This window comes from Vanellus vanellus (genome assembly GCF_965231255.1).
Source record: "Vanellus vanellus genome assembly, chromosome: 1".
NCBI lineage: Eukaryota > Metazoa > Chordata > Aves > Charadriiformes > Charadriidae > Vanellus > Vanellus vanellus.
In genome coordinates, this window is record NC_138905.1 from 89,761,169 (window position 1) to 89,788,097 (window position 26,929).

At 40.6% G+C, this 26,929-nt stretch overlaps 1 protein-coding gene across 3 annotated transcripts; it reads left to right on the forward strand.

The window, feature by feature from the left end:
- The first annotated feature begins 108 nt into the window (after window positions 1-108).
- On the forward strand, window positions 109-25,313 carry GDAP2 (ganglioside induced differentiation associated protein 2). Of its 3 annotated transcripts, none has more exons than XM_082482399.1 (14): window positions 109-194; window positions 1,834-2,080; window positions 3,605-3,744; window positions 7,883-8,036; window positions 9,396-9,484; window positions 11,865-11,941; window positions 12,726-12,885; window positions 14,600-14,750; window positions 15,724-15,800; window positions 17,181-17,257; window positions 17,826-17,965; window positions 18,540-18,594; window positions 23,486-23,629; window positions 24,546-25,313. In XM_082482399.1, exons 2-14 carry the CDS (start codon window positions 1,905-1,907, stop codon window positions 24,591-24,593), a joined length of 1,488 nt encoding a protein of 495 aa, XP_082338525.1. In that variant the 5' UTR covers window positions 109-194; window positions 1,834-1,904; the 3' UTR covers window positions 24,594-25,313. The 3 variants fall into 3 exon arrangements, with proteins under 3 accessions (XP_082338525.1, XP_082338526.1, XP_082338527.1); XM_082482400.1 differs by lacking the exon at window positions 109-194 and adding an exon at window positions 791-909; XM_082482401.1 differs by lacking the exons at window positions 109-194; window positions 1,834-2,080 and adding an exon at window positions 3,191-3,448.
- Window positions 25,314-26,929: the final 1,616 nt, after the last annotated feature.

A 26,929-nucleotide genomic window follows, 5' to 3' on the forward strand; every position in this document is an offset into this window, starting at 1 on the left:
AAGTGCCGCCGTGAAGCCGGCGGCCTGGCAGCCCGGGGCCGGGCGGCGCGGGGCGGGGGGGGCGGGGCTCGGCTTCGGCTCCTCCCGGAAGCGGAAGCGCTCGGCGGCCGCTCCGCTTTTCTGGGTGATGTCGCCAAACCGGCGCCGACCGAGACCCTCTGGCCGGGCGAGGCTGGCGGCGGCGTGGCCTGCCCGTGAGTTGCTCCGCGGCCGCGCCGGGATAGAGAGGCCGCCTTTGGTAGCGGCGGCGGTTCCGCGCTGATAGGGGGCGGGCGGGGTGGTGGTAGTAGCTGCTTGAGCCACTCGCCGGCCTCGCCCCCGGCGGTGTGGGTTACCGGCAGCCCGGGTGCTGGGCGGTGGGTCGCAAGAGAGACGGCGGCCTCCTCCCGGGCAGGGGCACGACACCACCACACCTCCCCCGGGGGCTTTGAGGGGGGCTCCGCTCCCGCTCGCAGCGCTTTGCTCCGCGCTCCGAGGCCCCGGGGCCGCCTCTGCCGCGGAAGGGCCCCGGGCAATAGTGGGGGGAGGGGGGATGTCCAGGAGGAGCTTTGGTGCACCCCTCTGCTCCTGTCTGCCTCTTAGCCAGGCCCCTGGTTTTGGCTGTCGGCGAGAGGGAGGACACCGTTGCGGATGAGGTTTTGGTTGGAGCCGCTCTGACTCCTCTTACCTTCTTGTTGATTGCCTTTGTGCCAGCTCTTCATGTCAATATTCTTGTTTAGGTGCTTTTACGGCCATCTTTGTTCTAGCATCAGCTTTTATTACCCCTCAGTTTGAGTTTGGATGTTTGGTTTGTTTTGAGTTTTTCTTCCTAATGATTGTATTTTATCATTCACGTTGCAGAGTTACTACTTGTGGATGCTGTCTTTTCAAAATTGTTATCAATTATGAACCGGTGAAAAAGGTTAAATAGTAGGTATATGTGTATATGCATTTGTGCTAGCTTAACTCACTAGTATAGTTTAGTAGTTACAATGAAAATGTAGTAGCATGCATGCTACGTGCTGGTAGTTGAAAATTACATTTTGGTGAGTTTGAGTCTTAATGTAGCAACCAGTATCATCTCAGCCTTTAAAAAAAAAAAAAAAGTCAGGTGACAAAGTTCAGTCTGCAAATTCATTGGCCAGCATTAAAATTTACATCTTTGCTCTTTCTTACAAAACCTTTTTGGGTGAAGAGGTTTTGTGTCCAAGTGCATGACTGTAGGAACTAAGCAATGTAAGTTTTATTTGTGTTGCTTCAAAACTCACTGAATGGCAAGGGTTGTGTGATTTGGGGGGAGGAAGGATGTTTTTGTTAGTTTGTTTGTAAGGGTTCTTTGGCATTTAGGGTTTTTGATTTTTGGGGGGGGTGTGATTTGGGGGTGTATTTTCTTTTGGTCTTTTCTTTTGGTCTTTTTTTTTTTTTTAAAAGTACAACCCAGGGCTAGACCAAAATCTCTGATTATATGTACCATGCTACAAATTTGCTTTTTGTTTAAGTATAGAAATAATAATTTTCAGAAAGACTTATGTTCTTTCTACACTTGAGAATTTGTTTTCAGCATTTTGAAAATACAGGATCACAAGTCAGTTGGACAAATTTAATAGAGAAGGTGTTTTCATCTTGCACTATTGGAAAAGGCTAATCTTTGCAAGTATTCCACAAGTATTTGCACTACCTTTTTTGCATACAGATAGCAGAACAAGTAAGAAAGACAGAGCAGTCAAGTTGAAAATATGTTTTTCTTTTTCCTGCTTGCTGTAATTGTATTGCAGTCTTGTGAAAGTTCTGGCTCCACAGGAATTAGTCTTAGTGAACAGCTGGTGACCTGGTTTGATTTTTCTTCCTTTAAAGCACCTGGAAGACTCCAGTGAGAATTGGAGTGTGATAAGTTAGCAGAGAAAAGGAGTTGTTGTTTCCATTCCATGGATCCCTTGGGTGCTCCTTCCCAATTTGTGGATGTTGACAGTCTGCCAGGCTGGACTGATGCCTATGAGGCTAAGCAGCTGGACTCTCACCAAAATCCTGTTGAAAAAGCTCAAGCTGGTGTTAGATCACCTTTTCCATACAGGAAAGACATCAATGCAAAAATAATCTTATGGTAAGTTCCATATGGCTCTGGTGTGTTTGTCATCACGTCTCCATTTAACTGTGGGATATGATTGCCTTGTATGACAACTGCTGTTATATAGTAAAGACTTAAAGCACTCATCTCTTGCATCAAATATTACAGGTCTGAGAAGAAAATAATCTTTTTGTCTGCTGTAACTTCAAGTCTGAGATTTGCTCCACCATAGGTTATAAACTGCATGTTCATAGACATTTATTGATGTAGCAGCCTGGAGCTGTACTTCCTGCTGTCATAATGTATGCTTAATATGAAAACCTAATTGTGTACTTTGATACAAACTTTTAATTTTTTTAAAGATATACTTGATGTCCGCTGGCTTTTTTTCTTTCTTTTCTGGCTTTGTTCTGCTTTCACTTTTCTGGTTTAGATCAGTGTTTCTTTCATGTGGTTCTTGTGGCTTGCTTTGGGCTCTTCCCCTCCCCCGCCCTCCATTCTGTGTTCTGTCTCCATATTTTTTTACCAAAACCTATTGATAAAGTACAGTGTGCTGAGGTAAACTTACTCCATCAGTTTTTGTTTCCTGTAACTCGGATACTCAAACCTGCTCTCTAGATGAGTAACTGTTAATCAATATGAAGAGAGAAGGATTTCTCAGGGACACAGATTCAGGGATCAGACTGAACCTCTTTCTGGTTAATACATGCAGAAAATGGGACTGTTCATGGATTTCCTAAACCCGAATAAGTAAAGAGAGAAGTAAAAGGTTAAACATCACTTATGATTTGGGCTTGGGTGTAATAAATGTGTGCAATTTCAACTGTTATTTGAATTTCTCCCTGTGTGTGGGAATCTATATTTCCATTCCTACACTCTTTGATCCCAAAATCTCTAATGGCTGCTGCTGTGATAAAAAGCAGGTCAGAGTTCTGCTACTCCGTTGTCTCTTGTGTATCTCTGCTTTGTTTGTCTTCTGCATGTCTGATCCTTGAACGGCCGAATGAACATGATCAAATTGCGGGTTCGTAATTTTGGAACAAAAGCAATGAAAACTTTACTATCTGCAGTGTCACTCTAGATCCTCGGTGGTCTGAGGAAGAGCAGCAGCAGTAAGGTGACCTGGATAGTGTGTATGCAGACTGGAAAAGTACATTGAAGAAATAATGATGTTTTGAAAGTAATATATCATGAAGACTGTCCTCTTATTTGGAAGAAAGAATACACATTTTTTTTTTTGGAGTATATTATACTTCATCAGTTTAACATGCTGCTGTGCGTGTTCTGCTGACTACATACAACTGCAACTACATACATCACTAAGTCGCTGCTGAGGCTGGGAGATTTTAAGGAAATGATGGGTGGCATGCAGTCTTTCTTTGAGGCAAAAGATGGTTTTGCATGGTAAGCATGTTAGGGTACGCTACGCTATATGGGCACTGGAGTACTCTTAACGCTTTTCCTTTAACTTGACATTTCCTTGCCTGTCAGCACTTACTTGAGAACATCCTGCTTAATCTGACATTTAGCCTGCAATAAACCATTTCCTTGTTTCCTCAGGAAAGGAGATGTAGCGTTACTGAACTGCACAGCCATAGTAAATACCAGTAATGAATCTCTCACTGATAAGAATCCGGTATCTGAAAGTATATTCATGCATGCTGGGCCTGACCTGAGGGATGAACTCCAGAAGCTCAAAGGTACATGACTGGAGACATTTTTATCTTATTGAAATCTACTGTCCTCACATAGTGCAAAGCGTTAGGATTTGGGCATAAACTAAAATCAAGGTATAGCTGCTTCCCCTGCCCCCAGCATTTGGTGTTAATGTGAAATAAATGGAGGAAATGCATGCCAGTTTAGTATCTTCTCTTTCTGCCATTTGGGTTCAGATCATTGAAAATCCATGGCAGATATTTGCGTTGCTGAGCCTTTACTTTGAGATACAATAATTCCTATTGTTATCTAAAGCCACTTAGAGAGTGGTTAGCTTATCAGAGCTTTTACTCGAGGGACCAGTCTTGTACATCTTCAGATTTTGTTCTTGTCCTGTTCAGCATGTATATAGTGTGAAAGACAGGAACTGAAGTTCACTATTGCAGAAATTAAGTAGGTTCTAATATACACTTTGTATATACTCTTTCAGGCTATTAATATACACACGGTGTCTTTCAGGAAACTATGGCAATAAAAGGTAGAATGATAAAACACTGCATGTCTAAATAAGGTCTTAGTGACTACTTGAATTGTTTGGTTCTCTTACCTACTCAGCACAACAAATTACTTATTAGAAAGCTACAGGACCTTCCCTAATGGAAGGCTATTCTGGAAACGGATGAAGTTTGCTTTGCCTAGATTCTTTATTGACTGATAATGAGATTTACAAATACTCTGCTTTATTCCCAGTGCCTGTTAGATGAAAAGTTTCCTTATTTTGTGTGTGAGGAACAAAGAGTTTATAGTTATCCAGGGTCATGCAGAAGTCTAATATAATTTTCAGTTAAAAATTCACATTTCTATTAACTATGGTACTATGCTGAATTTTGAGACTCAACTGATCCCTGATTAATACCGCTCACTCTCTTGGGTAACAGCTCTATCTCTTTATCACATAGTAACAAAACAGATAGAAGAATCATAATATTTCTAACATAAACTCTCAGTAGCTTAAACTACAATAGAGTAGTCATCCACTGTTTTTATAAAATCATGTTTTGCTCATTCAGCTTGCTTTTTTGTGAGTAACCCAGGAGTAAAACAGGAGGAAGAGTAGCTGTTTCATAGGAGATGGAGAATTCAGTGTGCATCCTCTGGGTGGAAACGACTGTTAAAATATAGTAGAAGTTATAGAATAGTTAGGACCATGCTATGTATGCTAGATCTTTTCTAAAATAAACTTGGGTATCTGGAGTGCACTGTGAGCTGTGAAGAGCAGGCTGACATTTCAAAGAGTCCTTAAAATTTGAGATCTGTCAGCTCTGTAGGGAGTTATTTGTAAAAGCTGGGCTTAGGTTCTTAAATTCCCTTTTACCATGCTGAGTTACATGTAGTTTTGCATCCTCCACCCGTGTGATGACACTGATGTCTTCTCTTTATATGGCATTCTGCAGGTTCGCAACTCCCTATACGTGACAGTTTCCTTTAAATCTTGTGACAAGAGCTTTTCAGAAATCAGTGACACTCGACTGGTGTGTTGTATGGGGAAGGAGAGAGAGACTGGGTTACAGCTTTGGCTTTTGTGCACCCCTAATGTGTTTGTCACAGTAGCAGAAGTGGAAGGGAGCCTAGTTAAGAAGTTAGTTTATGATTCTTTTGTCACCTCTGCCTCCTTTTTGTGCTCTTTCCCATTTAACCTTGAACTTTTTTCATAGGAGAATGGTCTTTGCTTTAAAGCAGTAAAATGGGTGCAGTGGTGATTTTCAGTTAGTTCTCTCCTGCTTTATTCCTACTGCTTGGTATATACTCATATTTCATAGACTTCAAGAAAAAATCATGATCTTAAAGCATATGACATGCTGACCTTTCTAATGCCTGTGCTTTCTTTAAGGCTCAGCTAACTTGTGTGATCCTGGGAACAGTGCATCGTTTTGATTAACACAGAAATACTACAGCCTAGGGTCCAGGCTTGCAAATGAAGTGCTGTTGATACTGCTTGCCTACCAACACATATTTGTTGCAGTCTAATAAATACCTTCTGTAACAGCAATGCATAGTAGTCTTCAACGCCAGTGAGACTTTTTCTCTGCTGCACACTTTATATGGAGGATTCAGACTCTAGATTTTAAACTTGGAGAGAAAGCTATCCTAATGGTTGAAGTCTCATCAGATAAAAAATAAGGTCTTGAGTTTGTTTCGGGTTTTGCCACAGACCTTGACGTTGTGCAGCTTGCTCTACTAGGTCGCCTCACCCTATAACTTCAAATAGGAACAATGCTTGCTGCTTATTTTACTTTTATAAATTTTGTAGAGATCTCCAGGCAGAAGGCATTGGGAAGCACTAAGTGTGATTTAAGTGTAGTTAGAGTTTACTGATGTCACATCTGGTTGTCTGAATTTATTAGTTTTCCCCCTGAATTCACAACCATACTTCAGTCGAACTTGCTTCATTCTTTCTCACAAGACGGTTTTTCCTACAGGCCTTTGCTTGTTCTTTTGAAGTTGTGTGAATTGGATGGATCGTGGAGGAAGAATAGTAACTTGATATCTGATAGATTAAGTGCTTCTGGTTTAGGTTCTACTTTTTTCCATATTGTGCTTGTTTAGTTGCTCTCTTGAGCTGAGGTGTCTTGGAGGATGTGCAGTAATTCAGAATAGTATGCTAGTTTTAGTATGCTGTTATATTCCTTGTGATTAACCCAAAAGAAACAAGGTGGAGGTCTGTAGAAGATAATGATGTGATTTATTGGATCAAAAAGTTTACAAGATGTTGGCTTAAAGGCAACGTGTTGTTGCCATTAAAAAGTCATGCTTAAAGTTTTGAGCAAGAGAGGTTCTCAACCTGGAATGTCTTTTGCCATAAAATATGCTTTCATGCATGCTCATAGCCTGCATGAACACCAAAAGCAACAGTGTGGTGGGAGACGTGAACACTTCTATTCAGTGGGCAGCTTCATGATTGACTTAAGCCAAGCTACTGCAGCACTGCTGCCAGAAGGGTGGTTGCAGCTGCCTGTTCACATCTTCACATCTCATGCCTTTTTGTGGGCACTAGCAACCTGTAAGAGCAGGTTGAAAGCTAATCTGGTTAAAATACTAGTTTGCAGCCAGATCAGAAAGCTGATGTGCAGCTGCACAAGCAGAAGGAAGAAGGTGGAAAGTGCTCATCTTTGAGGGTATGGAAAGAGAAAGACTAAAAGTATTTCTTCAGCTGTTCAGAGCTGGAGTGGACTAGATTGGGTGAAGAAGGGGAAAGTTAGCAGACATTTCTAACAGGTGCTGAAGACAAAACAGACTTCACAGTAGCTGTTCCTGGATGTTTTATTACCAGAAATGTATTGACAAACTGAAGGGAATAAAGAGGTCAGTGGATGTCTTCAAGGGTTCTGAAAAACTGATTTCTTTTGTGAAAATCTGCAAGCATTAAGTGTAACTTGCAGGGGGTAGCCAAAGATCAGTCAAAACCAAAACAAGGTAAAGATGTAAAGTATGCTAGCATGCAGTAAACGATCCTAGAATATGTAACTGGAGGGTGCTGTGAATGGACTGATTAAATGTGTTGCTTGAACTTCCTTGCCTTAAGACTAGACACCTAGTCTGTCAAGAAAGTATGATCCCATGAGAATCATATTTCTGCCTTGTGGACATGAAGAGAACCAAAGCAAGCTACCTTGTTCTGGGAGCATGGATGAAACAAGTGCTTGATCTATTCATTTTTTCAATAGCTTTGCCAACAGCTCGTGGGTTGGATTAAGGAGACTTATAGTCCTTTTATCAAAAAAGCAATCTCCCCAAACCAACTTGTTAAATTCAGGACTTTTTATTGCTGGTTGTATGGCATATTTGTGTATCAGTTCTCTGCACATTGTTATATCATTTCTCCCTTTGGCTCTGTATGTAGCATAGTAAGCACTGCAATTAAGACAGCATTTCTAGCAATTTCTGGTTTGTCCTTATAGTCATAGTTTTAAAATTGAGAGGAAATGAGCACAGCTCTCTTGCCTTTTCAACCTGACTGGCAGCTGTTATGAGATAGAATGCTATTCTTAATATTTGATGTCTAAAACACTGACTTCCTCCAGAGTCAGGCAACTCCATTTCATATACAGAAGTCAAGGGCTTGAATAATTCTAGCTTTCTTATGATGACATTGGCATTTATCCTTGTGTTTATTTTTTTCAGGGTGCAGAACAGGCGAGGCTAAGCTCACCAAAGGATTTAATTTGGCTGCTCGTTTCATCATTCACACAGTGGGACCCAAATACAAAAGCCGATATCGCACAGCAGCCGAGAGTTCCCTATACAGCTGTTACCGCAATGTCCTGCAGCTTGCAAAGTAAGCACACAACAGCTTACATGAGGGTTTGCCTTCCATGGTGCATCTTTTCTAGATACTCTGCACAAAGGCCAAATGGCTGTGAATATCTTCTCACTTGCACTGGATTTGGTTAAGGACATGAGAACATTAGTGGCTTCATGGTGTACTTCATGCCTTTTATCTTTGCAGTGTAGATAAAATGTGCAGAAAGACCTGAGCTGGTTCAAGTCCTGAAACAGTGTAGCTAGAGCTGTGCAGCCATGCAGTGACTTTGAGAAGAGGCAGCATTGATAATTGCATTGGGCATAGTGCTGCGAAATGCTTTAAATGAGCTTGCTCAAGCAGCAACTTCATGCATCTGCAGCCTCGTGGACTTATCCACAGGCAGATCTGACTGCTGTTTGTATATGTGGCCTCTCTGCCTTCGTACAACAGCCACCTAAAATTCTGAGTCAGGGTGCAAGGTTATTTCTAAATCCACAGTTGCTGCAGATGTGTCTGTAGCTTTTCCTCTTTCATCTGTGGTATTTTGTACTTCCTCTTAGCTAACAGTTTTTGTTTTTGTTTTTTTATCTTTCTGCATTCTATTTTTCTGTGTTCTTTCCTGTATTCTGTTCTGCTGTTGTGATGGTAGCAGTCAGAAAAAAAAAAAAAAATCTGAACAAGAGCAATGTGAGAAAATGCACTTAACAATTTCTTAGGGTTGGAAATATCAATTCTTCCAAGCCTGGACTGTGTGTTACAGTGCAGTAGTAACTGTTTCATAATCAAGATTACAGCTAAGGTTTCTAGTATGTGCCAGTTTTGTTCTGCAGAGGTAACAAAGTCAAGTCTGGATTGAAACATATTAAGAACAATTAAAAATTCTAATAATTTTGCTTACTGAATGCTGAGTGCCTTTCAGTTAATCTATTCTCTAGAGTAACTTTTGCCACTTATGGAATTGTCTGTCAAATCTGACCTTGCTCAAACTCCTTTGATGACTGTTGGTAACTTTTCCCCTCATACACCTCACTGTCAATCCTATATAGGAAGGAAAGTATTTTGGAAAGGATTGTGGGGAGCTTGAGGGAAGAACTTCTTAATTTAGGATAAGAGAAATTGCAGAAACAACATAGTTGAGGTAGAAGGAGAAATCTGAGAACAAACACAAGAGGAAACAGTGTGGAATCATTAATGGTTCCCTCCTTATCTGCTTAATGATGCTATGTATGCATCTTGCCAGGAAAGAATCGTAGAATCCTTCTGCACAAACCTGAAAGAGGATTGCTGCTGCATGGAGGCAGGAAAAAAAGTACTGGTGTGATCTACTGTAGTGACAGACACTTATTCTCATTTGACTTTCTATTCATTTGTTTTTCTTTTTCTGGATTTCAGGGAACAGGCAATGTGCTCTGTAGGATTTTGTGTCGTTAACTCTCTGAAAAGATGCTACCCCTTGGAGGATGCAACCCACATAGCACTGCGTAAGTTGGAAAGTAATATAAACTGGCAGTATTCAGAAAATCTCTTACTTCTGACAGACAGCTGTTGATATGAGGAAACCTGTTTTTAGGAGGCTGTAGTTTGTCAGAGGCTGTAAAAAGTCAAGGGCTTTCGTGATTAACTAGGAAATAGAGGATAAAAACGAGTGATCCTTCCCCTGTTGAGATCAGGAAAGATCCATGGGAATCTGTGCTGGAACTTGCGGTCTTCAATACATTAATTAATAACCTGGAAAAGATGCTGACAGTGAGGTGAGAGAGTTTGCTGGTAGTAGAAAATTGTTCAGAACAGGTAAGATGAGGCCTTACTGTTTAATTGCTGTAGACAGACCTCAAGCAACAGTGAATTTCATCTGCCATTTTAGTGTCACCAGCATATCCAAATGTAAAGTGATATTCTTCCCCCACTGACCCACCCCTATAAGTTTCTGCCTTCATATGCAAAATAATGGACTTGTCCTAGGGAGCAAAATCTTGAGACTATAATAGTTCCATGAAAATAACAGCTCACTGGAGTTCAAAACAGCAAGCAGAGTAAGACACAACAAAATTAAGACTGTTGTGCTATAAATCTGTATTTTGTCCAGACTTTAAAGCTGCACATTCAAAAAGAGTATAGTAGAACTAGAAGGTGAAGAGGTCAACAAGAATAGGGGAAGGCAAGAAACAGTTAAGTAAGATAAAGTCTTTTTTCAGACTGGAATACACTGAACTTGAAGGGAGTGTGATAGATGTCTGTAAACTCATGAGTGGTGTAGAAATGGTGAATAGGAATCAGCTGTTCACTGTCTCCTAAAATAAGAACCTTCAAACAATGTTAGTATGAATCAGTTTCAGAACAAACAAGGGGAAATTATTCTTGTCTTTACACTATTTGTTTTATGGAACTTCTTACCAAAAAGCATTGTAGATGGTAAAAGGTTTCAAACTTGTTTGGGTTCAAGAGGAAACTATATTAAAGAAAAAAAAATGAAGGCTACTAAAAACAAATCAGAAAACTTCCTAGACTGACAATACTTAAAATAGAAAAGTGCTCAGAGGAGAATATTATGTGCTTGCCTAGTTCTTACTTTTCCCTCTTTTGACTTTTTAATTTCTATTGGCCTGCTCCTGTCTGCTTTCTGCCACCATCCAGTATGTGGCCCTTCCTGCATGGTACTCCTGTGCAATAGAAAGTTATTGCAGATGGAAAGAGTGGATTTTCCTCTTGCTATGTGACATGACTGGAGAAATCTTTCTTACCCTCCACTTAGCAAAGGTGCTGACACTAGAGAAACAGATTTGTCCATAGTTTTCTCTGCTATCTGCCTGTTGAGTGAGACATCTGAAAACATCTGCTCACATAGGTTCAAAAAACTGTTTGCTGTGGAACCACACAACTTCATTTGTCCTGTAAAGTATTGTTGCAGATCAACCAATTACACATAAATTTCTGTACAGGAAGTATTTGAAAACAGCTTTTTTTTTTCCTCTGCTATTTCTTGAAGAACTCGTGCTAATGTATTCTCTGTAGAGTAGACTTCTTTATTGCTCTCTTCTGTTGTCTCTGTAGGGCTATGTGCTACTTGAAAAATACTGCTAGACCAACCTATTTGTTTGGCCACTTTCTTTCTTGGCAGTCTGACAGGAAAGCACTTGAAAATCCTAACATATATCAAGATTATTGCAGCTCAGAGACCTTATCTGTACAAGGACATGTCTGACTGGGAGCTTGGTTACAAGACTTTTTTTTTTTTTTTTTTTCCCCCCCTCAACTGCAAATGCTTAGGAACTTGACTGTATCCCTGAATTATGCAAAAGCTTTGGGAGAGTCAAAAAAAAAAAAGTAACAGAGGAAACAAATTCTCTCATGATTTACAAATATAATTTTTATCTGACTCTTTGGCATAGCTGACCCCAGAGATTTTGTGTGGCTGACTCTGTCTTGTACCAGGTCCTGCTGTGGCTTGCTTATCATCTTGCTTTCCTGATAACTTAGGGCACAATGACTTGTTGTAGGAACACCTGGGTTTGGCAATTTGCACAGGACTCTGAAGGAAGGATTTGGCTTGATTTTGCAGGGCGATAGAATCACACAGACTGAGGAGTACCTAGTAAGCTAAAATCAGAGAGATGCTTTTTCTCTTTTTGTATCCATCTCTAAAGTGAGAATCATGAGAGTTCTGTATTGCAGCTTCCAATATGGCCAACAACCCATTTCATATATTAAACTGCCACTTAATCCACACTTGTGTACAGCCTGTGGAGCTATTTTGTATGAGGAAAGAGATGTGTCACTCTGTTCTGCACTGTGACTTCTTCACTTGTGTGTGTAAATTTCTTCTCCTGTTCTGCTAACTACATCTAATCTTCCTCCTTGCAGGCACAGTTAGAAGGTTCTTGGAGATTCATGGAGAGACGCTGGAGAAAGTGGTGTTTGCAGTCTCTGAGCTTGAAGAGGTATCTCCTTGATGTTCATTCCACCAAAATTAATGGACCTTTCATCTTCTCTGCAGTAGTATTAACTCCTGTATTGTCATTTGAAGGGGAAATCCAAATCCAGATCTACATCTTAAACATTGCTTGCTGAAATGACAAGCTTGACATTTAATGATCTGCATTCAGACAGATGCTAGCAGTTCAAACATTGACTTCTCTTGTATATCAGACTGGAGAATGGCTGTTCCTGGTCAGAACACCCACTGTGTTCAGGTTCTGTGGCATCTGGATGAGCAAAATAACTAACTTGTTGGGGGTTCTAAAACTGCTAATCAGTTGGAGAGAACATGTGAAGTATTACAACATTCAGTAGAGATTTTTCAGTATTTTCCTTCCTGTGGGGAGGCTTTCTCTTGGCTGGTTGTTACTTTTTCTTTTTTCTCAGTCAGGCCACTAAAGGTGATGTGTATAGTTGTGTATTTCAGCAGCCTTTGCTGAAATCTGTCATCCATGAATACTGTAACTCCATTACAAAGCTAAAGTATCTGCAATCTAACTGAGTATGTGCAGGTTAAAGTAAAGCTGTCTCCAGCTCATTTGCCAGTATGGCAAAAAAAAAAAAAAGCAGTTAACCTTTATCAAGGTTGTCTGCCTTTATTGCCAGGTAGCAACCCAAAATAAGCCATGGAGGGAAGTGGTACTTTGCCTCCAAACCTCTGAGAAGGTCCATGCTACAAGGGCAGGTGTTACTTAACTGAAGACCATGGATGCGTGATAGACCTTCACGCATTTTTCTTATTTGTAGGCCACTTACCAGAAGTTGCTGCCTCTGTATTTTCCAAGATCGTTGGAAGAAGAGATACAATCCTTGCGTTACCTCCCTGCAGATATTGGCAACGCAGAAGGGGAACCTGTAGTACCGGAGCGGCAGATCAGGATTACTGAAAAGCCGGGTGTTCCGGATGGTGAGTTCTTAACTGAACTTTGGAATAAGTATCTCTGTGAAAGTTGATGGAAAAACAGAAAAGGCAGGCTTCCTACCCTACCTCACCCAAGGCAGGCTATAATGAAGATAGTTGTCAAGCTGCCTCCTTGGCTTCATGTGTTACACAGCAGTAACTTCTGCTTTCTGCCTCATTGTGTAGAGTGGTGTGGTGAGAGGATACAGTAAACCTGCTGTTCTGTCTTTTTCGGGGGGGGGGGGGGGGGGGGGGGAAGGAGGTGGGATAGTTCATTCCCTCTGCAAATTTTCTGAGGTGATTAGAAACTTTGCAGGTTTTTTTCAGAATCTTGTGCAGCACCTAACTTAGACCATTAGCAATAACATCTTTTTATCTTATATATTAGCAAAATGTTGCTTGTATATTAGCAACTGTTGTCTCAATTAGTAAGATTCTGTTGATACAGCAGGTGCCTCAAAATAGTAAATGCTTAATGAAAACTAGGAGAAATTCCCTAAAAGACAGAGAACTTGGGTCAACACGGAGATTAGTATTTGGGAAATAGCTGTCAAAGCTCAGTGAAAGAAGTCTGTTTGTAAAGAGGTTGCCTAGATGTCAGGGTTGAGGAGGCGAGATATGTAGGGCAAAACAATTCAATATATAAATGGGCATAGCTGGCACATTCGGCCTTATTTATTAAGCAGTGCTGTGAAAGTTTTAAACTTCAGGCAAAGCCTTAAACCATCAAAAGCAGATAACTTGGAATGGATTTCAAAGGTTTTCTGCTTTGGCAAGGCCTGTTGGGATAAGGCTGAATAAGCAATAAGGATACAAACAACTTAATTTTCCTGTTCACAGTTTGATATCTGATGTACCTACTCCTGCTGGTCAGATTACGATCTTTATTTTCCCTCTCCAAGCTGCTGGTTAGAATGGTATTTGAAGCTGTGGCTGATCAGTATGAAGCATTCAACCACTAGCTAATAACTTAGGAAATTACTCATTTTGCATATGTAGGAGCTGATGGGTATAGTGGAATCCTGCACTCCTGTCCTATTGCTACTGTAGCATGTCATACTAAAACTGGAAAACTCAATTCCTATCCAGATTGCCCAGAGAAGCAATGCTAGAAGCCGTAGCAATATTCTGTGATGACATCAAGTTCATTGGAGCATTCTGGCATTGTCACCAGCAAGCAAACCTGTGCTCTTGTACTTTGTCACACAGTCATGTTGTAGACAATACTATAAAAATATTCAAATTCAGGTTACCACCAGCTCTATAGCATCTGTTCAAGGAGTGACAATGGTATAAAAACTGAGCCCTTTCTACAGTACAGCTTTTAAACTGAATAAAGCTGCTGCACCTGTCCTTCTGCATAATTTTTTCCCTCCAAAGACAAGTAGGACAACTGTAAAGCTCAAGTGTCTCTCTCCAGGCCTTATTTTCTGAGAGTTAACCACTATTTCTTTATCACAAGCTGATGACTAGGAATTGCCCGGTTAGTTTCCATGCAAGCCAACATTTTAAGGGAGTCTGTAGTTATGAATCGCACTGTATAATCTGTCAGTGGTACTGGTGAGATATCAGAGCCACATCATGGTACGTTGTGCTTTTTTTGTGTTAGTTTGTAGCATGATGACGGGGTTGGCTCACTGAGGTATATAGCAATTCAGCAGCAGCATTGCTGTCTTGTACACAGCTTGAACATTTTACACTACCTTTGTTTCTACTGCAGATGCTTCAGATGAAGAGGGTCTGGAGGCAGATTTGTCTTTCATTGGTTCCCATGCTTTTGCCCGCATGGAGGGAGATGTTGATAAACAGAGACGCCTCATCCTTCAGGGACAGTTGTCAGAGGCAGCACTGCAAAAACAGCATCAGAGGAAGTGAGAATTTCCTTGTCTGTGTGAATGTTTTGGGTTAGTTAGCTGTTCAGAGGACAAACCCTTAGGATGATCTTGTTGTCTGTAAAGCCTCATCTTGTGGCAAGGAAATACAGATAAAGCCTGGTGTCACCCTGGATCGCTATGGTAGCCTCTTTGGCCTGAGGGGAAGGGGCAGCAGGAGGAAAAGGGAAGCTAGTGATGGACCTACTAGCATGCCCAGTGCATCCAACCAGCTGGCTTGTCTCTTTGCCACGAGATGTCACTGTTTTGTCACCACTTTTGGTAGTGGGGTCACCTGCTTTCAATACTGCCCACTTGCTTTTGAGGCTCTGGGCAGATAGCAAAACATTTTTCCTCGCTCTTTCAAAACAGAAAGATAAATGAATGCTGAGGCTTTTTTCCTCTTTTTTTTTTTTTTTTTTTTCCTCCCTATTAACCCTAATGTGCATGATTGCTTTCTTAGAAGCCAGTTCCATACTGGATTACTCCTGAGGTGTGATGCTTGCCTTGCTTTGTCAGATGATGCACTTAAGTTGTTCACCATTCAAAGGAAAAAAAAAAAAAAAAGCCATGTGTGATGCTGGTTGCTGCATAGTTGTGTTTGACTTATAGACTTTATAAAGAAATTTTCTTTTTTTTACTGTTTTGTAAACACTGACACTGAAGTGCCCAAATGCAGTGCCACTGTAGTTACTACTTGGTGTGTTTTCATTGCCCCAGTGAAAATCACTAGGTATGTAACATATAACTGACACTCAAATGTGGGTTTGTTGTTGTTTGTTTGTTTGTTTTCCCCAACACTTCTTTCTTTAACAACTTGATAGTTGCTCCATAGGTCAGAAAACTGCAATATTAGAGAGAGGGCTCAGTCAGAAAGAGCTTGTTTTGTCCTTCCCTTCCCATATACCTTTTTAGGCTTCTAATGCTAATTAAAAGGGAGATTAGAACTGACCACATGTTTTTAACTTTCTAGTTATAATCGCTGGCTGTGTCAGGCAAGAGCTGAAGATCTCTCTGATATTGCTTCTCTTAAAGCCTTGTACCAGACAGGTAAGTTCAGGGTACTGATGACTGATGTATATTGTCTTAAAGTAAAAATATAAAATAAAAATACAATATTTTCTTTGGACTTTAGTATACAATACATCATGTTATTAAGCTAGAAGCCTGGCGAAGAACTAGGCAGCATCTCTGCAGAAAAGGAGGAATTCTCTCTTGATTAGCTTTGAAAGACTGCATGATAAATTCCAAAACTGTTTTAACAATCTGAGGATGCATGCATATCCTGAATTATCTGTAGCTTTAGATGTAAATCAGTACTTTTAGAGTAAGCCAATAGATAAGGTGCTGTGTATGAGATAATTAAGACCAAAAGATGAACTGTCTCCACCTCTTTGTTACAAAGAAATGAATGTTGCTTTCAGATGATTAGTGTAGAGAATAAGCAGTTACCAAAGCAACTTCTAATACAGCCTTCCTAAACAAAACAGCTTGCTTTATTTCCCTCGGGTTATGTATGTGTTGCTCTCTTCTGTACCTGTCTCCGGGTACTAATGGCTGGTACCGTGGGCAGCACATCTTGCAACCTTGAGTTTAGTCAGTGGGGAGATTTAGGGAGAGAACAACCCAATGGAGAGTTCAGTGGAAGAAATAGCTGTGAGGCCCTTGCAGCCAGGGAAGTACTCTGGAACCTGTACTCTTCAGTTTACTTTTACTTTTTAGGTAGCATCATATTTGGATATACAAACTTGTCATAGTCCCAGTGGCTTATTGCCGCTTTGCATCATGACAGGAAGAAACCGGGAAGTAGTCAGGCTCTCAAAAGCATAGCTGTGTTTCTGCAGAGAAAGTCTCTTCAGCACTTTCGCTAATATCTTTAGCCTCCTGAAAATCCAGATGCTTAGCTTGATCTTTGTGCAAATACCAAGGCTGTGTGATACCTTCTACTCAATAGCTGCTTCTACTCAATAGCTGCAATTTTTAACTCTCTTGTTTGCTTTAAACAAGGCTCTGTGGGCTGCAGGTGGTCCATAAGGCATGCTCTGGAAATCTGTGCATTAGATTTCAGAGCTTGTTTTCTAGGAAGAAGTTTGCTTTGGTGATAGAATTGCAAGTGAAGGTTTTTTTTAAAAATAAAACCTGTGTTGTTACTTACGATGTAGGTAAATATGGAGTATAGGGGAATCATAAAATTGCAGTCCTTAAAACTTCAGTTGTTTTAAGGATGTGATGCACCCTTGTTTTTTGAACCAGAATATCTGCTGGTATAGTGAAAACAGTAACTAATGTATTTTCTGTTCTTAAGATGGAAACCCGATGCACTGCAAAAATTCTGAGCTGTGGCTGGTTCTGCCTAGTTTGAAAGGGACCAACTCCAAAACCTGGCATGACTGAGAGACATTTTGAATTGTATTTTTCTTTCTTTTGTAGGTGTGGATAACTGTGGTCGCACAGTGATGGTCGTGGTTGGAAGGAATATCCCTGTAACATTAATAGACATGGAAAAGGTAAAGCTTTGTAAAACTAGAGTTGTGTAGGTTGAATATGAATATTCAGGATGTTGGAGCCCTGATTATAGGGGTAGTTCAGTGTTAATACTGGAAACATTACCTGTAGAAGACTTTGAAGAGATTAAATAGAAACTATTTTTGTTGGTGGATAAAAATTTATTCCCTTATAAAACTTTATGTATGTTGTGGCTTTCCTTGAGGAGCAACTGGACTGATTTTAGAGAAACAGGCCTAACATGGACTCCTTTTTCTTCTCGAGAATAAAGAGATTTGTCCTGCTTCTATAACTGGCAAGACATGGAGTGAAATGTAACAAGTCACATTCTTACTGTTTTCATGATAATCTAATTTATCTCCATCTGTGAGGTCAGCTAGACAAAAAAGTTATCTAATTGCTTACAGTAAAGTTGAAGACTTGGGGTGTTCACCTTGCTTCTGTAGCTCAAGCATGCCACCCAGCCTCATGATTCCTGATTCGTGTATCAATTAAACGAAACATATTAAAATGTAATGCAATTGTAAAAGAGTTCTTTGCAAATATAAATTTCACTTCTTTCTGCCTCAGGCTCTTCTGTATTTCATCCACGTCATGGATCATATTGCAGTGAAGGAGTATGTCCTGGTGTACTTCCATACACTCACAAATGATTACAATCAACTAGATTCTAATTTCTTGAAGAAACTCTATGATGTTGTTGATGCCAAGTGAGTATCAATAGGAAAAGAACCCCTTCTAGTCTTCCTCTGAGCTGTACAAATGTTTCTCGTTCCCTGTATCTGGTTTCCCGGAGAGAGTTTTTGCTGGGACAAAATAACAAAAGCGAGAGGAAGGTAGATATGTTTTCTTTCTTTCTCGGAACCATCTGTCAAACCAGGAAGTTCTGTGCTCTGCAGTCTCCCTTCTGGAGCTGTTAGAGAGGCATACTGCGTGTATTGTCTGTCTCTATCCAGCGGTGGAGCTTCTGGAGCTTGGTGGTGTTAAAAGTACGGTGCTAGTTGAGAGGGAAGAGACTTGAGTAACGTTGGCAGTCATAATTTGTCCATAACATTCACTGTCCACGTGAAAAACTGCAGGCTGTGATGTCTTTACTTGAAAAGTAATCATTCTGCTTCTTTTACCCCTTTACATTTACTTTTCTGGTATATGGCCTTATATTAGATCTAACTTTATAAAATTACATCACAGGCACTTAAGCAAAATGATCTGTGTTTTAACTGTTGTGTAGGTGAGCTTAATTAGAAGTCACCTTAAAAGAGTCTTTTTCTTTCTTTACACCAGGTATAAGAGAAACTTGAAGGCACTGTATTTTGTCCACCCAACATTTCGTTCAAAGGTGAGGTATATAGTACAAAAGAAAATAATATTTTGGGTGTTGGTGGGGTAGCATGTAAGACCATAGTATATGGAGCATGGAGGTATGTAGAAGACTTCCAAAATTAAGCAGTATCTTCTGGATCCGTGGTCAGTACTTGCAGTTCCCCCCCATCTTTGATCTAGCTGTAGTCTTCTAGCCCTAGTGATAAGCTGAACCCCAATGCAGTGCAGCTGTCCGTGCCTTGTTTTGTGTGTGCTCTTCGCAGAGAGAGGTGGAAGCTTTGGATCTGGCTTCTTTCAAAGAGAAACATTTTGTCCTTTTTCCTGCTGTCTGGCTGGCAGGAGGACAAGCCACGACCAAAAACTCTTGGAATTCTTTTTTGTGTAGTTCATTTCCTGGATGTTTCACCTTTTCTTTCCTCACAAGCGGTATTGCATATGTGTTGCATATCACTGAAGAGCTGCCCTGGTGAGGGCAGTGTATCAAGCAGCAATGAGATTAGTCAGGATTATAGAGTAGCAAAGAGAAATGAGAAGAATACCTTTGTGAGAGAACACAGAAAAATCCCGTTAAGCCTTCAGGAGACAAAAAAACTGAACTTGACAAGCAGTAAGATATTATCCTATTATATATTGTTGCGGGTTGGACTAGATGATCTCCAGAGGTCCCTTCCAATCCTGACCATTCTGTGATCCTTGGCTATGGTCTGTGTTGGGCAACAGAAGATGGAGCTCGCTCTCTTCTGTACTTCATACACACTACTCACTGCAGTAGTATGAGTACTTCAGAAGAACTGTCAGCAGCAACCCTTCCTAAAATTTTTGTTTGTCCTATTAAAACAGTTAGAAATGTGATCCTCCATGTTCACATAAAATTAACCTCTGTGTTTATTCTGCTTTTTGCTGACGCTGATCAAATTTGAGAAAATTATACGCCTGGAAAAAACATCTGTTTGCACATGTTCGGCAAAAATTTCTTTGGCTGCTAAATTTCCTTTCTTTGCATGTGCACAGCTGGGACAGTGTGAGACTTAGAGCTTTCTTGTTTTTCCATAAATGAGGCTGAGGCTTCCCAATAGTATACCTTCCAGTTTCTGTCAGGATATTGATTATTCCTAAAGGTACAGATCTGAGGTCTGAGTGCTAGAATTACAGCTTCCAGCTCTGATGCTCCTGAAGACGTAGGAGCTGGCATAATATTACTCAGGTTGAGAAGTTGAGTGGAGAAGTTGAAGCTAGGAAGTTCTAGTGTTTTAGATTCCCAGCAGCTCTTTATTCTCCTCCTCTCTTCCCATACGTTTCTATTTGGTTGAGAAACTTTTTTTTTTGTTGGAGGATGAGAACTCATGTCACCAGTCCTTTGCCATGTTCTCTCTCCCTTTGGGAACTGCAGTGGAACTCGGCAGATCTATGGGGCAAGCAGGTAGTTGCTGGGAAGCAGGGAGGGCAAGAGATTTGGAGCCCTCTAACTTGCTGGAAATGGAGTTGGTTTGTATCCTATTCTAGCAGCACAGCTGGAGGCAAAAGAGGATGTGTGTCCATGTCTTTCTGCCAAGCCTTTTCTCTAACTGAAAGGCAAGTGGGATTGCTGCTGACTGTTGCAGAGACTGTCAATTTATGAAACATGATGGAGAATATGCAGCAGAAAGCCCTGGTGGAGAAGGTGGCTGCTAAGAGGGAGTGACTTTTCTCTCCCCTCCTTTTTTGGCTGTTTCAGGTCTGTTGTCCCTGTGGAAGATTGCTAGCCCAGAAGCCTCAAATATCTTAAAAAATGTTTGGCACATTCATCTTCCTAAGTGGAGCATTGACTTCCTTCCCTAGAAAGAGTGGAAAATACCCCACATCTCAAGTGTAGGAGGAAGGTGTGTGCATTCATGCAGCTTCCTAAACCCATCACCCTTGTACATGTGTCTCATTCTTAAATCTTTGGTATAAATGGTCCATTCTACTGAGTATTGAATCCTGACACAGCGGATGTCTGCCATCTGTGAAGAGTAACATTGCTTATTTCTGGGCTAGAAGGGATCAAGAGGCTTTTCATCACACCTCTTGGAAACTCATGTGCCCCTAGAAAACAAGCATAGTTGTGGAAGTGCTTCATAGTGCCAACGGTGATTCTTTGTTTGGTGTCTAGATGTGAAACTTTTAAATTATGTGTATTCTGAGGATAATTGCCTAACTAGAATATGTGATTTTTCAGTATGCAGGGAACAATTATCCTAAAACACAGAGTAACTGAAGCAGAGTGTGTCACTGCATAATCCGTTTTTGTGCACTAATCCTGCCTTTATTCATGCTTCAGTGTGAGCATTCTTGTGATCTGTGAAGAAATTGATTCTCTTGTAGTGTTGCTGAAAAGTAACCATTCTTATGATGAAATTGCATCATAGGCAAGAGCAGTTTTTTAGGCTGGCAGCAACTCTTGGCTGTGCGAACACTTCACCACCAGGACTTAGGTTAAGACACCCTTGAAGTGCTGTCACACATTCTGTCATACGCTTGCATGTAAATATACTTCTGCTGCTGATATACAAATAAAGGGCTTTTGGGGCGTTTTTGTGTGAATCTTCTCGGCTCCCCTCTTCTGAGAGCTCGCCAAACAAAGCTTTGTAAAGCTTGGTGTGTTCTGAGTGAAGTGTCAGTGGGTGGATCTGAAACAATCTTGTCCAGAGAAATTCTGTTTTCATAAATTTAGTAACTTCACTGTGAGTCAAGAATGTTTCAAAACTGAAACATACCTGAATGCTCAAATTAGATATTTGTAATCATAATAATCATTATATTAATCATGAACAATTTTTGTCTTTGTTTTCTGTAACAGTCATAAAAATGTTTTCTGGAGATCAGGTGCCAATATAAAGGTTGTTGCAAATCACTTATGGCTTTTGCTACACAGGTTCCTTCCAATTGTAGTAAAATTTCCTAGATTTTAGTAAGCTTCTCTTTGGGGTATGGCCCAATTAAGAGATTGGTGAGACACTTTCTGTGTTACGCTGGTTTTTTTGAAGGAAAGACATCTGACACTTCAACTCTGAGTTTCTAACTTGACAGAGTGACTTTGATAGTCTTTTATTCAGATTCAGAACTGCAGTACAAGAAAAATGAAGGAAAACTTCAGCAAACGGACTAAATAAAATTTGAACTTTTTCGATTGCTCTGTTATAACTTATTCTGCTTTCAGTGCATCAACAGGGAATTTGGTTTAATGTAGAGTTCTCTGTCCTCTTACGAATAAGGAAATGGCTGATCTCGTATTACTGTTTCTGTAACTTGTGATGATTATTGAGAATGGAGATAATAGAAAAGTTCTCTAGAAATGTTTCACCCCCCTCCATTTTTTCTGGCTTAAGACGTGTCAAACTGCAATAGCTTGTATACTGGGGGGGGGGAACCAAAAATTGCTTTTTTCCTGGTATCAGTTTTCATGATGGCTGCAAAAATATTCCATATTAGACTTTTATACATTAAACATCCATAGCAATTATGTTTAATGATCATCATTTATAATATCATTCATAATGATCGTCATTCATAATACACCTTGGAATGCATGCTACTTTGGTACAGGATTGAGAAGGTATTGTTCACTCATTAAACTATCATCCAGCGTCAGTCATAAGAGGTCTAGTTAGAAAAATATAGTAAATAATGGATGCCAGTAATAGTCAGTCTCCCTGCTTTCTGCTAACATAAATCTCTAATTCTGCACTTGAAATAATGAACTGATCTTAAATGTTCTGTCCTGTTCTTTACCTCCTTTTCTCTTTTTCATTGTTCCTTTCTCATGAAAATACGCTGCTTTGAGGAGGCAGCATAGTTACTCCAGCACGGGTTTTAGGCATCGACTTTAAATGTTGTATTCCAGCAACGTTTCTTTAAATGTTGTATTTTTATTGACCTGATGTTTTAGTTTATTTGAAGCTCCCCATTTCCTCAAGGCTTTTTTGGGGGTGTTGCTTCTTTTGTGTTAACTTACTGCAGTCAAAGCACAGCTATCAAAGAGAATCACAGAATGGTTGAGGTTGGAAGGGACGTCTAGACGTCATCTGCTCCAGCCCACCTGCTCAAGCAGGGTCAGCGAACGCTGCTTGCCCTGTGAGTGATCCCTAATATGAACATTTGTGACCAGTAGAACAGTGACCTCTGGATCTCACAAGTTTTTTTCTTTCCCTTCAGTCTGCCAGGAAAAGACTAGATACAAAATAAACAAAAAGTAATATAGTGCTTAATTTTGAAGAAGGTGAGTTGAAAAGTAAAAGCTTGTGCAGTCAATCTAAACAGGAATATTTAATAACTTGTAGAAGTATCAATGGTGTCTTACTGGCCTTTGCAAAACAAAAATTCCTTATCCTGTTTACATTCAAAAGGGACAGAAGCATGCGAGTACTTTAAAATTTTGCAGAATAAGTTGATAAGACTTATTGTTGTAGAATAAGTTGATGAGGCTTTGGTTAAAAAAAAAAAAAAAAACACACTCAGCCAACCCAAAGCAGAGAGGAGGCTTCAGTAGGCCCTTTGAACAGCTGAAAGTCTCTCTTTCTCTCCCTCAAATTGCCTTTGCTGTGAAAATTTGAAGGCAAAGGGTTGAAAATGCTTCTGTCAGATACAGAGTTAAATAGATCATATTCTGAGCTGGCTAAACTAGAAGTGAAAATGTGCCACTATACAGATGGGGTTCTGGAGACAAATAGCAGAGTAGCTGTCACTCCTGTGCACTAAAAGGGACCTTAAACTGGTAGTTGGGGAGGAGCAAGTGTGGAGTCAGAAAACACTAGCTTGAAGGCTCTCAAGACAGTGTTTGGTAGCAGTCAGTGGTGTGTATTTCCTGACCTTGTTGTCTTATTGTCATGGTATTAGTGTTTCAAGTAACAGCACCAGCTTAATTTGTTTTTGTTGGGGTTAATTTTCAGGTCTCGGCATGGTTTTTCACAACCTTTACAGTCTCAGGGCTAAAGGACAAAATCCACTATGTGGAAAGCCTTCAGCAGTTGTTCACAGCCATACCCCCAGAACAGATTGATCTCCCCCCTTTCGTCCTCGAGTATGATGCCAGGGTAAGTGATTGCATGTGGCAAGCATCAGTCGTTGCTCCAAAGTGTAGTTCTTGTGCATCTGCCCTTCTGCTCTGCAAGGGCTTTAAAGGTGCTGACTTCCACATCTTAAGAATGGGGAGAAGAAAGGAAGGGTTCCTGAGGAGTCTAGTTGTTCTTCTGAGTAACTAATTTAATTATTTTCTTTTAATCAGTCCAAGTAGAGGGCTTGGCTAAGAAGCAGACTTCTTTCCCAATAAAGCGGTCTCCTGTGTGCATAAAAGGCAGAGTATTTTTCTTCAGCCAAGAACTGTAACGTAACACACGTAAGAGCCTGTGGACAAAACGAAATTCACGTTATATACCTGCTATATACCTTATACTGACTAAAAAAAAAAAAGTACTGTCTGTGTTTCATCTTCTCTGTCCCATGTATCAACTAGAATGTAGGAAGGAGGGGGAAAAAAAAATAGCTGTGGGGAAAAATGGAACTGTAGAAGGGTGCCTTGCCTTTGTATTGGCCTCCCCTCCCCCTCCTCCCTTCCCTATCCTGGGTCTCTGCCGAAATGGTGGAATGGATATGGCTTGCATTGGCCAAATGGTTAGGAAGAGGATGTGCTACTACAAAGTAACAGCCAGAGCTGTGTGTCTGCGTAAGCAATTTTGTTTTGAGTGACTGGCTACTCTAGCATTTGTGTCTTCCTTGCCTTACAGCTTTGGCGTAATGGCATAATTTGAACTTGCACTTTTTTGCTTAAAACAGAGGCAAAACCAAGGTCTGTTTTTACCTGATTACCTGCACAGTCCTCTCCTGGGTGAATTGTGGCAGTCACTGTACTCGTGGAAGATGAAGCCAGGAGTCCCTGTTTGTTCATTCATCGCACTCCAAAGTGTATTGGAGAAGACACTTGCTCAACTACTCATTCTGTTCTTATTGCAGGAAAATGGGCCTTACTATTCCTCTTATCCTCCATCCCCTGACTTGTGATCCGCAGTCCTGCGATGCTGCTGGTTTCCCATGGATCCAATGACCTGATGCCTGCCAAAACCTGTGCATTTGCCCATATACAGAATTCAGAGAGAGGGTTTTCCTCCCCCAGCTCTGGTATTTTTTTACTGATGAGATATTTTCAAGCACTCAAGCAATCGGAGAACTTTATGCCACTGTGAACTGTACAACTATTTCAAATATATTTATCCAATGGAAAAGTTGATTTAAAGGTCACTAGGTGCATTATTGTTTTTTGTTCTTTTTGAAGCTGTTACATTTATTTCTGAACAGACTTTCTCTTTTCTGGGAAAATCCTTCATGATCCACTTGATCATGTTTTTAAGTATTATAATTTTCCAGCTCCGTTTGTAATACCCATTTCTGACTGTTCTGTACAAATATTGTGCAGTACCAGCCTGACACATTGCTCACCACATGGTCTCTGTGTTTTGCATCTGATTACTTTCCCTTTCTGTTAGTGCTGATTACTTTGGTCTTGACCCAGGAAAAGTATCTGGAATTGGGAATGCCATGTCTGCAGGCTGAACAAAGCCCTACAGCCAAGCCAAGATCACTGCAAGACTTAACAGCATAAATGCTAGGTGAGCTAGGAGCCTTGATAAAGTCCCTGTTGGTTTTCATTGGATGATGTGACATGTCAGGATGACACTACCCTCCCAGTAAGAATAAAATTGAAAAGCATTTGCGGTTTCTTTTCTCTAACTATAGTTGTTTACGTTCTCTTTTGACATTGCCAGATGTGTTTGTATGATAAATGAATGCCATCTGCCTGAAGTATGTGTGGAGGGGAGGGGAAACAGTGACTCCAACACCACCAACCTCTTGTGGCAGACGTTGTTTCTTAGATACATCGGTGTCACTTTTATTTCCTGTTACGCTGACACTCACTGATTTTGACAGACATGATACATGTAAGAGACCTCAGGCACAGGGTACTTATGGAACTGGAGGTGAAAAATTTTTCAGCTTGCCAATGGAAAGCTAAAAGAGAAGGGAGAAGGCTCCCATTTAAAACATCAGGGATGGTAAATATGGAAGGATGGAATCCCTGGTAGGAAGAATGTCACAACAGTACTGATTATGAAATGTGATTTTTTCATGTTTTCATTTTAGCTGCTTACCTGCCCTGACATGTATCGCCACTCTCTCTTTACCAAACTTCAGTTTCCCTTGTTCTGCCACTACTGCAATAACTACCTTTTTTAAGGATAAGCAAAAGTCATCGTGAGATATCTTAGAAGGTGTTTATTCGTACCCACTGAGTTGATTTGAAATAGATATTTTTCTCCTGTTTAAAGATACTGCAAAATGTTGGTATAAACCGGAAAAAAAATCCTCCCTTGGTCCTGGTCATCTAATTGCATGTCACAATTTGTGTCTGTAGTCTGAGAGTTAGGGCTTTTGTGAGTTAGGAGTGCAGTGGAAGATGGGCCATAGTGAGTTTCCTTTCTTTCCTACCTTGGCCTCCTGGCTTAACGTGTTTATACTCCACGTATCCTCAGCATGTTGGTATGTCAGTTACAGATTAAGATAATCACTTGGCTGAGGTTTAACAGTCGTGCATATAAAACATATAAAAAGCAAGTGTGTTTGCTTTTTAACTGTCCCCCGGGATCCTTATGTGATTCCATTATCAGATCCAAGGTGCTGCTAAAAGCTGGAAACTGTAGTGCAACGGAAAACCACCTTGGTGTTAATACTTGGGAGTGTTTCACCTTATGGTCAGTTCACGTGTGATTCTTTCAGCACTTTTCTGGTGATTTTTGAGAAGGAAATAGCATGAGTCTATGCGGAGCAGCTACCATGTGTGCCTACCTCCTCTTTTCACCTACCTGTTTACAGCTGCCATTGTCCAGTGACTTTTATAGCCAGCAATGAATTTTCCATGCTTCTCTAACGATTTGTATAGCTTTCCACCCCCATTAACCATCTGCTGTTTTTCACACCCATGGCATTTTCAGCAGGGCTGTTGCAGAATAGCCAGTGTCTACTTAATAGGCAGATTAAAGGTGATTGAGAGCATACTGTGGAAATCGAAGTCTTGGCTTCACAGTTTTTTAGATGGTTTCTGTCCCTTTAGCTCACAGATGGCTCAGAGTCATAAAACCTAAACAGTGCGTCTTAGGACTCAGTCTGCACGTTTTTCAAAACCTACTCCAGTCATTTTAAGAAATTACTTGGCTCAGTGAAACATGAATCTGCCTCCAGAGCACTTCCAAAGCAGAAAGGAGATCTTGGCACTGTGCATCTTATTATGTATATTTTTCCCTTGAAAGACTTTGCTTTAATTTTTTTTTTTTTTTTAACCCAAG

What these genes read in the sequence shown, in the direction of transcription:
- GDAP2 (XM_082482399.1), top strand. Translation starts at nt 1,905, where the DNA reads ATGGATCCCTTGGGTGCTCCTTCCCAATTTGTGGATGTTGACAGTCTG. An exon ending in AATGCAAAAATAATCTTATG is followed by an intron (nt 2,081 to 3,604) that starts GTAAGTTCCATA and finishes TTGTTTCCTCAG; the next exon opens with GAAAGGAGATGTAGCGTTAC. An exon ending in TATGATGTTGTTGATGCCAA is followed by an intron (nt 17,966 to 18,539) that starts GTGAGTATCAAT and finishes TCTTTACACCAG; the next exon opens with GTATAAGAGAAACTTGAAGG.